Source organism: Macrotis lagotis, chromosome 1 (assembly GCF_037893015.1).
Source record: "Macrotis lagotis isolate mMagLag1 chromosome 1, bilby.v1.9.chrom.fasta, whole genome shotgun sequence".
Taxonomy (NCBI): domain Eukaryota; kingdom Metazoa; phylum Chordata; class Mammalia; order Peramelemorphia; family Peramelidae; genus Macrotis; species Macrotis lagotis.
Window position 1 is genome coordinate 634,059,627 of NC_133658.1, and position 16,629 is coordinate 634,076,255.

At 34.8% G+C, this 16,629-nt stretch overlaps 1 protein-coding gene across 17 annotated transcripts in view; it reads right to left on the bottom strand.

Annotated features, from left to right (window-relative positions):
* The window catches only part of GTDC1 (glycosyltransferase like domain containing 1), a 671,515-nt gene that overhangs the window by 257,055 nt on the left and 397,831 nt on the right, over positions 1-16,629 (bottom strand). For all 17 annotated transcript variants that reach the window (XM_074215094.1, XM_074215107.1, XM_074215100.1 and 14 more), the window contains one exon: positions 15,659-16,021. In XM_074215094.1, the coding sequence (XP_074071195.1) occupies positions 15,659-16,021 (363 nt within the window). The remainder of the gene's footprint in view (positions 1-15,658; positions 16,022-16,629) is intronic.

Sequence of the window (16,629 nt, forward strand, 5' to 3'; positions counted from 1 at the left end):
TTTCTACAATTTACATGAAGGCAAAGATATTCTAATGAAGCATCCCAAAGACGGGATCATTTGTTTCTAGGAAAGGAAAATAAATTACAAATTAAATTACATATGGTTAAGTGTCTATTTGGAGGAAAGCTCAAGTGTTAACTTCTTGCTGTCCAAAAGTAAACTGATTTTATATACAAATTATATATATATATATAATTTGTATATAAAATTTTAATTTGGCCTGGGAACAAAACATATTTTTGAGCTGAGAAGAGCCTACATCTTTTCTTAAATCTCCTATTTCTATTTCCTTTTGATGGGTCACCAAACAGAACTGAAAGGACTTGCATGGAGTTATTTCAATAGAATCAGTACTGTAATGAGAATAAAATAGAATTCTGGAGTATAAATCTTTTTCTACCCTGTAAACTTCCCCCTTTCAGCATAAAGTCTCTTTTAAAAAAAAAAAAACTATGAAAACAAAGCTTTCAGAAGGGGGTTGATACATTATTTATGACTTATCAAGTGGAAAAACACCCACTCAGACATTTTAATAAAAACTTTCAACAAATGTATCTAATTTTATTGGAATAAAAAAAGCCAATTATGAACTGGGAAAGTTATTGTTTGTTAAACCACTATACAGCTTTCTGCAAATAGAATGTTTACAAACCACTTGGAATTACTTCTCCAAAGTTTCAGTTTCTGAAGGTCAAATAACTATGTAACTGCTTAATAAAGAAGCAAAGAAGTACCTCTAAATATCTCCAAGCTCTGATGGGCTTATATTCTGCTCCTTAGGTGAGGTATTAGCAAAGCTTATTTATTTTCATTTCCAAGGCTTTTATTTGCTCATTCCCTTGTGGTAAAGCTGATTTCCATGATGATTCCCTTCTTAATTTTAATACCCTTTTTACTCATCATATAGACATAAGAATTTTCCATAAAATAATGAAATCCTTGCAAAGGAAATGAAGACAACTAGAAGAGGAAAGTAAACTAGCTTTTTTTTTCAATTAATTGATCCACTGTCATATGCATATAAGATTTTTTTAACCAAGGAAAATAAGGTTAATTAACATAAAAACCCTCACTCGTTGAGATGCTGAATTTTGTGTTTTACCCATGCTGCCTTAAGTGCCTTGATTCCCCCAGTAATGACCTAGTTCTCCTAATGAGTAACATTAACCCCTGGCTGTAGCTGTCCAGGACTTAATTGTCAACTGGTGCTGAAATAGGGGAGTTTGCCGATCAGCAGGTATGTGGTATATTAACTCATGTCATTTCAACCCCTAATAAATAAATCTGTTGCTATGGTAACAGGAGCATCAGCTACATCACTTCCCCCCCTTTTTTTTCCTTTTTGGTGTGTGTGTGGGGGGGGACTGCCTTTCACACTAAGCTAAAGAAAAGGAAGGAAATTAACTACATGTAACCATAATTAGAGGTAACATCATTTCTCATCTTAGAAACATATCTAAATTAATAAAAAAAAGGACAGCAGAGATAGTAATGCTTTTGACTATGATCACGATTCAACTGAAGAAATGTGGCTTGAAGTATATTTCTAAGTATGAACAAATCACAGATATTTGAGCTCTTTGTGCTTCTGAATTTTGTCCTTCTTTGTTTAACAAACAAATGATGCCAGCCAGAATATTGCTGAAATAGCTAATTGGTTGCATAGCCAATAAAGATGATACAAAGGGAAAAAAAAACCCTTTCATATTTTCTATTAGCTATTGCTAGTTCTCCTTTGAATGTTTTCATATGATTGGCTGAGTTTTTTTAAAGCATTTTGGAAGCGAAGTAAATAAACCTAGGGAACCTGAAGAATCACCCTCAACAAAGATTTTAAATGTGTTAGAAAATGATTTTAAATAATTGTTTTGTTTTTAGGTTTTTGCAAGGCAAACAGGGTTAAGTGGCTTGACCAAGGCCACACAGCTAGGTAATTATTAAGTGTCTGAGATGGGATTTGAACCCAGGTACTCCTGACTCCAGGGCCGGTGCTTTATCCACTAAGTCACCTAGCTGCCCCTAAATAATTGTTTTAAGAGAGTCTTATCAGACTTTAACGAGGGTTAAGAGAAGGTTCACAGGGACTTGCCTTCCTATCTTTATTTTCTTATGATTTCTAAGCACATTATTTGTTTCATCTGATTACAGCACTTAATTTTAAACACTATCACTTACCTTTTCTAAACATTCCTATTAAAATGAATAATTTTACTTTCACAAATTCTTGGAGGATTTGTATATATAACTTTTTAAAAAGCATAAGCTTTGTAACAGCAGTAATAGTCACATGGCAGTCTATGCCTGAAATTTTGTTAATTGATTTTCCTCACACTTTTCTGTCATGTACAAGCTTCTTGTCAGGGAAAGGAAATTGATCTAATTTCAGTTTAGTGGTTAAATAACAATCATTATTGGTCAGCCTTGAACAGGGATAATAATATTATAATCCTATAATTCATTATACTCCAACCCAATCCAAAAGTATTTGTAAAGGAAGTTCTGTAGACCAGGTTGTAGCTAAGTGTCAAGGATACCAAGGCAACATGAAAATGTATTCCTTGTTCTCAAGGATCTTGCTTGTTACTGGTGGGGAAGGGAAGATATAACAGGGGAAACCAATAGTTGCATATATATATATACAAGATCTGAAAAAAAAAGGGAAAGAATACCAATGACTAAGGGAATCAGAAAAGTTTCTAAGAGGGACTCTGCCCAGAAATAAGCTATGCATCTAATAGATGTCAGAGAGGAAGGATTGTATTACAAACATGATAACAGTCTATACAAAGTCAAAGAGGTGAAAGATGGTGTCATCAACTTACATTATAGACATAAGAATTTTCCATAAAATAATGAAATAATGAAGTCATAGTGATTAAGTTTCCTTATGTGTTGATGATATATAAAACAAACTTTGTTTCCTGTCCTTGAGGAGCTTATAGTTATAAACAAATACTACTTATATAAATATGAAATTAGTAAGGATGTGATTATATGAGAAAGGTAAAGGTTTTTTTAACATCCTTGTGTTGGATTTTAATTTAAATTATATATAATTATATGTGAACAATTTGCTATTAAATCAACACATTTTATGGAAGGTAGTATATGTCATGTAACTATAGCAATAATAGCATGCTTCTGAAAAATGGAAGGATCAAAAACTCCAATACAATAAAGGCAATGAGAAGGAAATGAGTCTGATTCATTTAAGCCTAAAAGACAGGTAAGGAGAACCATCACTTATTTACCATACTACATCTAGGAGGCTAATAAATGCTGCATTTTTTAATATTCCATAAATGGGAATTATACAAGACAAGTGGTACCTAAATGTTGTAATATTGATTTTTATAATTTTATAAAATCACATGTAAGTATATTGCATAGCGAGCTGACCTCAAACATAGGAAAGACTTAGGATTACATCTCATCTTTGACATATACTGGTTATATGACCAATGAAATCACAATCTCCATGTACCTCATTCCTCCCCAATCTCAAAAAAAGACTAGTCAGAAAAGGTTTGTTTGCTTGTTTTTAAAGTAGATGAGACAACAAGAAACTTAAAGTAGAATATGTATTCCTTTTCATATATTGCGTGGATTGCAATATAGTATATGAATTAGAATTTAGGAAAATATAAACTTGAAAAGGTAACATCTTTACCTGTAAAATAGAATCCATTAATATCTATATATGTAAACACTGTTTTAAAAAGTTCATGTAATATTGAGGTAATCATACTCTATTACCTGAGTGATAAAAGCAATGGATTGGGAAAAGAAATATGCAATATATATTTACACACACATCAAATTAAGATAGGCTTCTGATCTTTAAGACTTCAGCACCCTGGGAATAGAGTTTCCAGATAAGAAATGGTCATCACTTGCTTTTAAGTTGGAGAACTGGTTTATTTGAAAAATTGATTTTAGAAACAGGATAAGAATGACTGAACTAGATGGCATCTTATTTGGAGAACTAGGAAGGATATAATTGTCTTGTCTTGACCACCCAGCAACTGAATGGATTTGCAATTGGTTGGAAGGCCATATTCAGAGAACTGTTATCCATGGTCCAATGCCAACCTGAAGGGCATAACAAGTAGCAATTATCAAGAGTCAGATCACATTACAAAGTAATTCCCTCATTAAACTAAGTGCTGGTTAGATGCTTCCTACTGCCTACCTCTGGGCAGGTTAACATGGCAAATATGGAGAAGATTCAGAGGACATCACTCAAAAGAATTAAATGGTTGAAAAATAGGATCTATGAGAAAAGGTTAAAAGTAATGTAATTATTTATATTAGAGATGAAATGGCAGAAAGATGGTTAAATAAGGGTTGAGGAGGATATGAAAAATTGTTATACAAAAAATGGTAACAAGTTATTCTGTCCTTTAAGGGTGTAATAAAAAGAACTGAAATGAATTCCAACATTTAGGACAGAAAAAAAAACTGACAATGAAAGCTGTTAATAAATTGAGATAGGCTATTGGATGAAGTCTTTTTTCATAAGAAATCTTTAAGAGTAATATCGATTCTCTTATGTCTGGGAAGGCTTAAAGGAAGTCTGCCCAAAGGCAGATGGATAGATGGAATGACCTTTCAGAGCCTATTCCAGTCCTATCATTTGTAAGAATGCCTTCCCTTCTAAGGAAAATGGGTTTATATATGACATAGAAATGCTGAGAATATCCATACTTAATATCCAACACCTTGCCTCATTTACTAGCTTCTATTCCCAGGCACCTGAAATGCTGACCACCAATAAGTAATCCTGTTAATGTAATGACCAGCTAAACCTGAAACCCTTAAACATGACCTAACAGCTGAGCAAATACACAGGATTATAGACATATGGAATAGGAGTAGCCCAATTCTGCTTATGCCTTCAAAAGAAACTATGCAACTAACCATTGAACAGGCAAGCAAAAAAAAAAAGCACACTTCCTCTAAGTTATTGGTAGAAAGAAATTTCATTATGAATTACATCTTAAAATATAAACATCAGCCTGAAAAAATTCATTAGTCCAACAAATACATTTTTTGGCTTATAATGACTTTTTATAATTTGTTATATTCTTATGCCCCAAGTGACAAATTAAAAAGAAAATCTAGTGCAGTGGCTTTATTTTATTTCCAGTTAGCTTTAGGATAAAAAAAATTCTTAAAAATAAGGCATGTCTAATAATTTGTTATTACTATATTCTTTTCCTTGGTAGTTAATCTTACCATGTTTCCTAAGTCTATTTTTGTTTCTGTAGAGTTCAGTCTTTTTTCGAATTTAGTATTTCAAATCATTGCAGAAATACTGTCTTTCATTATTTTAATCTAAGGAAAGTAGGACACTGTTTCCTTCATGATACCTTCCTGTTTTAATCATAAAAGATTCTTGTTCATTTTGGGCAAAGATTCTCAATAACAATTTTTTTTCCTTTTCCCTCATGTTTTAGAATTCACTTCTCTTGAATAGCATGAGATAATAAGATCAAACATATATATAGAGTGCTTTAAGTTTTGCAAAATACTTTACATGCTTTCTCATTTGATCCCCACATCAACCTTTTCACATAGGTGCTATTTTGGTCTTCATTTTTAGATGAGAAACCTAAGATGAGAAACCTATATGATTTACCCAGGGCTACAAAGTTTGACAATATATGAAGCAGTGTTTAAAATCGAGTTTTCCTGAGCTCTATCCACTCCCCTACAGTGATGCCTAAATTTTATTTTAATGTACATAAATAAATTATATAAATGAGTATATCAGGTAGTTTATTTCTGGATGCTTTTGAGGCAGAGAGAACAATCAAGAAAGTGGTCAGGAAAATAGTTTTCTACTAATATAATTATCATGTATTTGCTAACCATGATTGTTTATCAATACCCCCTCCTTACAGCCCCCCTCCCCTCCTCCAGGCAACTTCAGGAGTCTTCACATCTGTGCTATTACTTGGGGTGCAGTCCCTGGAGGGTTCAGTTGTCCCTCTGTCTGGCTTCAGTGAATCCAGGTAACTCATACCAAGTCAGTTTGAATTAAAGATAGGTACAATGCTATCTTACCAACTAGCTGGTCTATTGGCCTTGGGTTTGTACATAGAACTGTTTTGTATACAATATTAATACTGGGGCTGTAGTTGTTTGTTCTTCATTCTTGAAGAGTTCTAATGACATCAGAAAGGGGATGTTCCAACTTGTAAGTGAACTGAATATAAGTGAGGCAGGGCTGTGCAAAGTCAACAGTGTCTGGGTCCAGTGGAAAGTTATAGATCAGGACAACCTAGTGATAGTCTTGGATGCAGAGGGAAATCTTGGCCTTTTAAGCTAAGGTCTTTTCCCGAATTCACTTTTGTCATCTAGTTGGTACAGTGGGAAAAATACCAGGAATGGAGTCTGGAAGACCTAGGTTCCAATACAACCTTAGACTTACTAGCTGCGTGACCTTGGGCAAATCACTTAATCTTGTTTGCTTCAGTTTCCTCATCTATAAAATGAGGTGTAAATGGAAATGGCAAACCAAATCAGCATTTCTGGCAACAAAACCCTAAATGGGGTCACAAAGTGTCAGACTATCAGACAAGGCCCTGCAAAACACTGCAATATAATGGTCACAAGGTATTTCTTTTAGACCTTTATCTTGGGGTTAATTTGCAAAAGATTCAGCATGGCCATGGCAACCTTAGATCTCACCACAATTCTGGACTCAATCATACAATAGTAATATTCAATTATGAGTCTTCCTAATCTGTTTCTTGCCATCAATTATGATGTACCCTCCCATATATAGTGAAATCTTGGTCTTTGGGTGAAAGCAAAGCAAATAAGTTCTCGGATTGTTAGCAGGTTAAAAGGCTCATAAATGTAAAATTGGGAAAGATCATTAAGATTACCTAGTCCAACCCTATCAGGTCATAGATGGGGAACTCGAGACCCAGGGAAGGGAACTGACTTGTCTAAACTGGAAAGGGCTAGCAAGCAGCAGAGGAGGGATTTGAACCGAGATCCTCTGGCTCCAAATCAGTGTTTTTCTTCTATTATATAAGGACATGGCCTATTTTTCACTATGTCATTCTAGTCACATCTATATGAGGAACTGCAATGGTGAAAACTCCTTTCACAGATGCCCATTCACCAATATAGATTTGGCAGCATGTATGCAACTTAAAGTTTTAAAGCTGCCTGCTGGCAAGAGTTAAGAGGTCAAATAGCCCATATTGTCAAAGGCTGAACTTGAACCCTATTGTATTCAAAGCAGGCCCTCTGTTCTTGAAGCCAAATGGCCCCCCATCTTGTGTGGAGCATATATTTAATAAATATTTGTTTGATTTAATTATATCACATTGCTTTCTTGTTACAGATGAATACACAATACTCATGAACATACCTAAAATATGAAAATTCCTCCTGAAAAATGTACAACTAAGTGATGATTTAATAAATACCAAACTAAGAGAAAACATAGTATTGATGAATTAAACTAAATAGGAGCAACAGGAGACCCCTACATCCCACCATGGGAGACTTCCTTATGCCAGAGGACTGTCTCAAGAGCTAGGTCTTTATTTCACAGTTGTGTAAGTTATTTGTTGAGCAGGGGCAAATTATCAACACTAGTTCATTTGAACTCATCCCAGAGAGAAATCTTAGAAAAAAAGCTGCATTTCAGGATGAGAGAATGAATGAAGCAAATCTGAAAATGATGCTGCAAACATAAAACCTGTTGTGTTGTGTGTTTATAAAAATATAAAGCCCTAAAAAGATCTTTGGAATAATCTGGAACCAGAATCTGAAGAACTAAGACATGAAAACATTGTAAAAGAAAGTTACAGCAGCAGGTGGCACAGAGGGAGTATATACTATAAATTCTGTTATGTGCAATGATCAAGAAATGAGATGTTCTTATTATCAGTCCATTATTATATATAGATTATCCATTTTCAAAGAGTTAGAATACAATAAAATAGACAACATTAAAAGTATGCTAAATATAATTTAATCTTTTTGTGATAATTCAGAATGTACTTCAAGAACTGAATTCATCATTTATATGTGTGTGTTATGTGTATGTGTGTATAATTATATTTTAAATGAGAAGAAGTGCAGATTATTGAAGAATTGGACAAAAATCTAGATAATCTCTCTCAATGTATCATTATTAAATATTTTAAAACTAAAATAATATTTTAAAATAATTATATTTAAGAAATATTCTATTTTTAAAATATTTTAAATGGACTCCTTTTAGTAATATAATTTTTTTTGAAATTGGCTTATTAATGAGGTAAGAATATTTACTGAGAAACCACAAAGTATACAGTTGAACTATATTAGAGATGTGGTTAAAAAGTTTTTTAGTTAAGTTTCTAGTATAGCTCTAGAGATGTCTCTCACACCAATAATCTAGTTGTTATTTCTCCTAAAATCTAGTCTCAGATCACCAGTTTTCCTAAGGACTTCTCAAACTTCTCATTACAAAAGAAAACTGTTTCCTTACAAACTTTGGCAAATTTGCCTATTTTTTCTAAAGGCACCACCTTCCCTTTCCACCAAGTTTGTAAATTCATACTCTTCCCTGACTCTTCCCTGTCCCTTACTAGTTAACCAGATTTTCTCAATTCTACCTCTTCAACATTTTTCAAATTATTCCTTTATTCTCTATTCACCCAGCCTCTGCCCCAGTTCAGGCTCACTATCTCTCCCCTGGACTACCGAAATAATTGGTTTTCTTGTTTCTACTCTTACCCTGCTCCAATTCCATTCTCTATGACAACTGCCAAGTTGACATTCCTAAAACATAGATCTAACTGTGTCACTCCCTTACTCAAGCATCTTCAATTGCTCCTGGAATAAAATAGAAAATTCTCAATATGGCATTTAAATCATCCTATGGTATGGTTCCCATCTGCCTCTCCAACTTCATTGCATATCAGTCTCATTTTTTTCTCTCTCCATACAAATCAAACTGTACTACTAGATGTTTCCTTTATATGCCATTCAAGCTCCTACTTTTCTTCTTTGTGAATAGACTATTTCCTCATATCTGGAATGCTCTCTTCTGAAAGAGTGCTTAAAATTCATTCAAAATGCATCTAAAATGCCACCTTTTACATAGGACTTTTCTAATTCCTATTGTTTTTAGGTCTCAAATTCAATCTAGAACAATTCCAACAAGCACTGATTAAGTAAGGTGATAAGAAACGAAGATAATATGAAAAAACATCCCTTTCATTAAAGGCCTCATAGTTTGGATGTAATATTGGGAGAAATATTATTATGTGTATATATATATATATATATATATATATATATATATATATACAAATATGCATACATATAGGTGATGATGATGATGATGATGATAATGTTGATTATGATGATGATAATGTTTGTCCTTCATTCTTGAAGAAGACCACAACATCAGGAAGGTGATGCCATGACAAGCACGTGAATTGGATTTGAGTGAAGGGGTGCTGCTAAGTCACCAGTCTGACTTTTTCCTCCTGAGTTATCTGGGTCCAGTGGCCAGATATAAATCAGGTTGACTGGAGATGGTCCTAGATGTGGGGCAATCAGGGTTAAGTGACTTGCCCAAGGTTACACAGCTAGTAAGAGTCAAGTGTCTGAGGCTGGATTTGAACTCCTGTCCTCCTTATTCCAAGGCCAATGCTCTATCCACTGCACCACCTATATGTGATAATTTGAGACTAAAAGAAAATGAACAACTAAGGGGATCAGGCAAGGAAGGAAACAGTGGGTAGTGAGCATAAATTATGCTTTGAAAGAAGGTTGTATTTCTTTTAAAATTCATATTTTAAATTAACACATTTATTAAATATGCTTAGATACATATGTGTTTCATGGACATACATATACACATATCTCTATCTCACAATCAGATACTTCCTTGGATACTCAGTAGTCCTACTGACCTCTCCCTATCTAACTGGGGATGCTGGCTAGGTAAGCATGCTAAGAGTCAGAGGCAAGGAGAGTGGGGAATCAACCTGGGCAAAGATAGAGTTGGAAGATGGACTGCTGATTTTAGGAAACAGAAAATAAGCCAGTTTGTCTAGAAAAGAGAGTGAATAAGAAGGAAGAGAGTTTAATGAGTCTGAAAAAATATTGACTACAGTCAGATTGTGAAGGGTTTTCTATGGTACCCTGAGGAGTCTTTATTTCATCTTAGAGGCCATAGGGAACTATGCTCTCTCAGGATATCTCCCAGGACAAAGTGCTGAGTGACCCACATGACCAGAGGATGGTCAGACAAGTAAGAAAAAATACATAGGGTGCAAAACAAAAACTCAGGGAAGAGTTTTCAGAAAGAAGTGGTCAACACTGTTAGAGCCTTCAGAGAGGTCAAGGCCATTGGACTTGCAATTAATAGAGATTGCAAGGAACCTTGGAAAGATCAGGATCATTTGAGTGGTGAGGCCAAAAGTGAAATAAGGATTTGAGAAGTGAGTAGGAAATGAGGTAAGTAGAGGTAAGGATAAATGGCTTTTTCTAGCTCTGTGGCTGGGAGAGATAATTTTTAGACTTTGTTGAGATAGCACAAATGTCTTGCCCCAGCTCTGATGGTCCCTAAGACTGAAGTAAGAGCAAGCCACAGAAGAAACATTTCCTGAAAGCCAAGATCAGAGAAGTGAAGTTGTTTTGTCAAAAACAGCATTATGATCATGGAAGATAAGGATGGAGAAATTTCTTTTAGTTTTAGCAGTGATCATTAGAGATTTTGCTATCAATTTCCCTGTGTAGAATTTGAATCAGGAAATAAGGTCCGGTCAACTTTTTTTGGTATGCAAATTTGTTTTAAATTAGGAATTTCAGAAGTGCTTTGGAATAATCAGTGGATGATGGGCAAAGCTAAAAGAAAGCTCAAGTTTTGTAATTTGCTACTATATATATATTACAGCTTATCAGAAATCCTGTCCTTTAAAAATAGGATCACCTACGGACATAAAGTCAGTCAATCAAGAGGAGCTGATAATGTGCCAACATTGTGCTAACGTTTCAGAATTATCATCTCTTCCCACCTCCCCCAACAACCCTGAGAAGGAGTTGCTCTAACTGTCCTCATTTTACAGCTGACAAAGCTGAGGCAAACCATTTAGGTGACTTGCCCAAGGTCACACAGCGAGTAAGTGTCTCAGCCTGAATTTGAACTTGTCTTTCTGACCTGAGCTTCCCAAGGACTCATGGTCTAACAGAGGAGGCAATGTGAAAATAAATATGTCCAAACAAGTGATACACATTTAATTAACAGAAGGAAGACATAAGCTTTATGGGAGATCAGAGTTTCTTGTAAAATATGGAATTTTAGCTGGAAGACAGGAAGGAGGATGGGACAGGGTTGTCATGCCACAGATATGAACAGAAAACTGTTCCTCTAGCAAGATATTCCACCATCTTGCCAATCAGCTCTGATGGCCTATAAAGTCAATGATGGGGCTCTAAGAAAATCAGAGTATAATAGGTTCAGGAATCTTCCTTCTATTTCACAAGAAGTGAGATTGCCTTACAATGTCATTTCCCTTCACTAGACCATTGATGCTGCATTGTTATCAAACTCCCAAGGACCAGATCCCAACTCTAACAGTAGGTGTGGGATCCTATATTAGATGTTAAAACACAGGGCAAGAAAAATGAGTGTCTGAGGACTAAGAGCTATCTAACATAATGGCTTGGTGGTACTGTAATTTTATACACTTAATTATCATCTCTGTATGGGAATTTGTAAAACCATGCAAAGTCCTTCTCCAAGTTTGCTTTTTCTGTCCCTCAAGAATTATATTTTTTGTGCCAATTTCAATAAAAAGAACATTTACATGGGAGGGGGGAGGGAGCCAGTGTGCATGATGATAGTTGGAAGAAGAGAGTCAGGAGAAAAAAAAAAGCACTGTGGTCTATTTTACAAAGGTCTTTGGCTATAAGTCATTTCTATTAACAGTGCTTTGCTATAGATGTTTATAACAAAACATTAAAGACTTGGTGGAAAGGAGAAAACAAATTACTCTGCAGAGAACCCCGCAAGTCTGCTAAAATACTGTCAGTTATTTATCTATTGTCAGCAGAGGTTGCGTACTATAATCCTTGACAGGCTCAGATTCAGAAAGAATGAAGAGAAGGGGCAGACATTGCATTTAAGGGCCTGTTCTCATGCAAAGACATTTTAACATAGATTTAAAGCTAAAATGTATCTTCTAGAAAATGTCACTTTTGATTTTGATACATTTCCTAGCAAGCAATACTTACATTTGGTTGACTTAGTATGAGACGTGTTAGAGGCTAACACTATATCTTAGGCCATTCATGATCCCAATGTGGATCTAACACAATGAGGTCAGCATCACTTCATTTTTAGAGGTTGCTACCATAACTGCATGATTTCATGGAGATATTTTTTTATGGGAAGGAGTTTTTTTTTTTTTTTGATTTTCTGTTGGGTAAGGACAGTTGAAAACAAGGACTACGTTCTTCCCTTGCCTGCCTCCTTTCACAACATTTATTTTTTCTAGTTTTAAGACAAAAAAAAAGACAATAGACACCTTCCACTAGAAGGTTGTGGTTGGGGGTGTGTGGGGGAGAAAGTAGATTAACCCAGGGAGTATCAGAATAACCACATGGTTCTAGTTATATTAAGGAAGCTACCTTCATGCAGGTAGTTAAAATATCTCACGGATGGGTACATTTTAGGTCTGAGGATGGGAGTAGCTTGGGGGAAAGTAAGACCTGAATAAATAATATACCTCTAGTCCTTTTTACCTTGGAAGCCATGGTCTCTGCCCTCCTCTCTTCCCAACTTTCCTTTTGGAATATAATTTGTATTGACTGGCCGATTATATGATTTTTACCCATATGATCAGAGGTATAAATAAATGTGTGCTTGTAACTTGGAATGTTTGATGAATGCTGAACTGGAATCTTAATTTTCTAATTCATATTCACCAATTAAAAACAAACTGTATTTTTATGAGCAAATTTACATAAATCAGATGATAAAGCATCTAACACTAAAGGGTAGGAGTTCAGCTTGCAACATTTGCATACATTCTCCTAAAGAAAATATAGGCGTTTTAGATTTTCATTGAAGAGCCTTGCTGCGTTGGTACTCTAATGGGCTTAGAACAGTAAATTTTGAAGAAACTGATTGCTACCCCTGTAGCTAGTAAATGTCTGCCTAGACCCAGTGGCATTTGAAAAAAGTGTTTTATCATAAAATTATCCCAGCAGAGTCCATTCTGCAAGATAACATCATCATCATCATCATCAGTACTCCATGCAGGACCCAACAGCTCTGGCACAATATTGCCAGTCATTTATCTGTTGTCAGCACAGGTTACACACTGTAATCCTTGACTGCCTCGGAATTAGAATGTCTTTGATGTCCCCACAAGAGTTTTTTGCCCGAAGGCTTTACCAATGCTCGGCGGCTCAGTGTTTATTCCTCGTAATCTTCCTCTCATCTCCAGGCTAGCAGTGACAGATGGTTATGGGCACACAATAGTATTAAGAGTTTGATATTTTTTTTTTATGCTGTGCTCTCTGTACAACAAATAGCTATCAGACGCGGGCCAGAGAGCTGACATAGCCCGCTTAGGTAATGGCAAACAAACAGCTCCGGTTGATGCTTTCTGTCATTTTCCCTGCTAACCCTGCTTGTTTTCATTGTATACTCTCAAAGGTAAACTATATTAACCTTATAGACTGTTATTAAAAAGATATATCTATATGAGCATAAAGTGCTTTTCTTTTCTCTTTTTCTTACTCTTTTGATTATGAAAGTAATACTGCTGACATATTGAACAAATATCGAATGTCAACATAAATTTTTAGTGTGTGATAATATCCCCCTTCATATAGCTGTGTGTCAGGCGGGAACCCGTGGATGATGCATAGCAGTAAATAACCCAAACAAAATTAGTTCTCTTGTCAGCTTCTACCTTGTATGTCCCCAGGCATCAGTAAAATTGACTGCACGCTAGATTTTCAAAATTAGCCCTAATGTTAGCTATGTGTCTGGCAACCTCCAAGTTTCCAATGTTCTACTATATTGCCCGTAAGGATGAATGTGTTACTTTTATATTTTGGCATTTGCTCTTGCTGATGCGGCTTTTTTTTCCCCTCTTCTCTAAATTAAAAATAATTTAGCTTTAACAATAAGAATGTGCACAAACACAATGCTACGTCTCCTTAAGCAACTAACTTTAGGCAATTAAATTAAATGAAGGCAAAAATAGACACAGAAAGAGAGGGAATTATTCAATTTAATATTGTTAATTTTATTAACTTAGCTCTGTCTTATTTTATGCAAAGTGTTGAATAATATGGCGGGCTCCCCACCCCCTTTACCAAATCAATATGCTATTTTGGAATACAGAAAGACCAGTCATTTAATTTAGCATTTTTTTTTATGTCAGCCTAGAGTTAAACTTTTAGAATGTGCATTCTAAATAAAACATTTTTTAAAAAGCATTCAGATATTAAAAGAAAAAGAAGAAATACTTTCAAAAAGGGGACTAACTAGTGACCTTTATATTTCCCTTTCAAAATAAACTATATGCCCTAAAATTTAAAATTACATATACAGAACACTTTGGAGTTCTAAGTAAAACATGATTAAAAAATAAATGTTACTCCCTGAGAAAGGCTATGTTGGAAGTGCGAAGTTGATTAAACAAATCCAAAGACAGATTCCACATCAACTTCCAATCCCTAAATTTTATGTTCAGACATTTAGAGTCAAAGATGAAAATCCCTTTAGGTACCAGATGCTGCAGATCATCTGGGAAAGCTTCTGGAGTTTTAATGTGCTGGAAGTCAAATCCTCTGTAAAGGCGATTTGCCCTGTCGGTGTAGTGTACTTATTACTTCACCTGCAAACAGTTGCTCTCAGAAAAGCTGACCCAGTGATCGACCCTACATCTCTGCAATAAACAGGCTGTAATCTGTAGAGGAAGTGAACTCTAATCAGGCCACATGCAGATTAAACAAACTGGGAGGAATAAAAACTAGATTAAAATGTTCATGCCTAATACCGGAAGATTATCAGGACATTTTACCTCTTTAAATCCTAATTTATAGGAGTCAAGCTAAAGTTTATGAGTCTATATTTGTAGTGATTACATAGCATGGGAGATGATTTTTCCTCTACTTAGAAAGATTATACTAGGAGGTATTTTGGTTTGCACTAAGAATTAAGGTATTTAGGTGGGAATTTGGTGGGGATTGGGGGGGGAGGGAGGAGAAGCATATTTAAATATACCTAAATTTCCTATCCTAATTTCTTAGAATAGCCAGGTTAAGAAAAATCCAATCATATTCACTATTATATTAATGATATATAAAAACTGCTGCTTAATAGTTTTGCAATAGCTTAACATTTAATTACAATGGGATATGATTAATTTTGTCATGTACTTTGAAACTTTTCTGAATAACCACAGTGTTGTGGTGAGGATCAAAAGAGAAAATTTATGTACAGTGCTTTGAGAGCCATAAAAATATAGAATGTTAGTTATTATTGATAACAACAACTATTATTTAACAGCACCATCTGAGCATTTGGCCATAATTAAAGTTTTATATATACACAAAATTCATAAATTTATCATAGATATAATAAGTTATAATTATTAGCTATACTTACCACCTATGAGGCCAGACAATGTGCAGAGGTCGTTGTTGTTCATCAGTTCCACTCAAGATGTTATAGGGGTTAACAGTCGTATGTTGCCTATCTTCTTGACCAGAGGCTGAATTTTTTGATGGGTGAGCCATGTTCAGGTCCTCCAGTTTTGTTAATGAATTAGATATGCCATCTTGTTGAGTGGTATGAGGGCCAGGCTGCACTTCACAAAGTCCAGACTCAGGATTCAAATGGCTGTTTTTCATTAAACTCTCGGTAACTCTGTTCTGCTGGAAAGGAAGATCCATAAGTGAAGTATCATCTTCATTTCCTTTAAGGCCAAATATCTTCTTAAAATTAGTCACTTTGTGCTCTGGCATGAACCTGTTACAAAAAGGAAATTTTCCATTTTTTGAGTGAACATGACATTTTAATCATTTCTTTTTTTTTTTTTTACTTTTTTCAAGATACTGTAGAGAAAGAGAAAAAGCTGGAAAAACTCAGAAACAAACTGGAGAACTTCAAAAACCAATAATAATAATAATAATAAAGTAACTGAAACTGTGAAGTTCAAAGTTATATTAACTTGGACAACAGTCTTCAAAAAATTTTTATGTGGCATGCAACATTTTTCATTAGCCATGCTCATAATTAAGAAATAAAGATCTCTGTTAGGTTCTCCTCCCTTTCCTTACACTACCCCCCCTTTTTTTCCTAGTATCTCCCTGAAAAGGGGCAAAATAAAAATTCACTTTATCCTTTTGTTTTATTTAGTAATGAAACTACATATCCATAGAATCAAACAAAAGAGGTAAGTGTATTAATTTTGTTTTCATTCATTCTCCTCATTTTCATTAGGCATTTTCTAAGTTGTAGGTTAGGGTTTCTTTTCATTCATAGCTGCATGATTATCATATCACTTTATTTAAAATATCCTCTTTTAACTTAGCCCATTTTTGATCATATCATTGTTCTGTACCTCTTCAGCACCT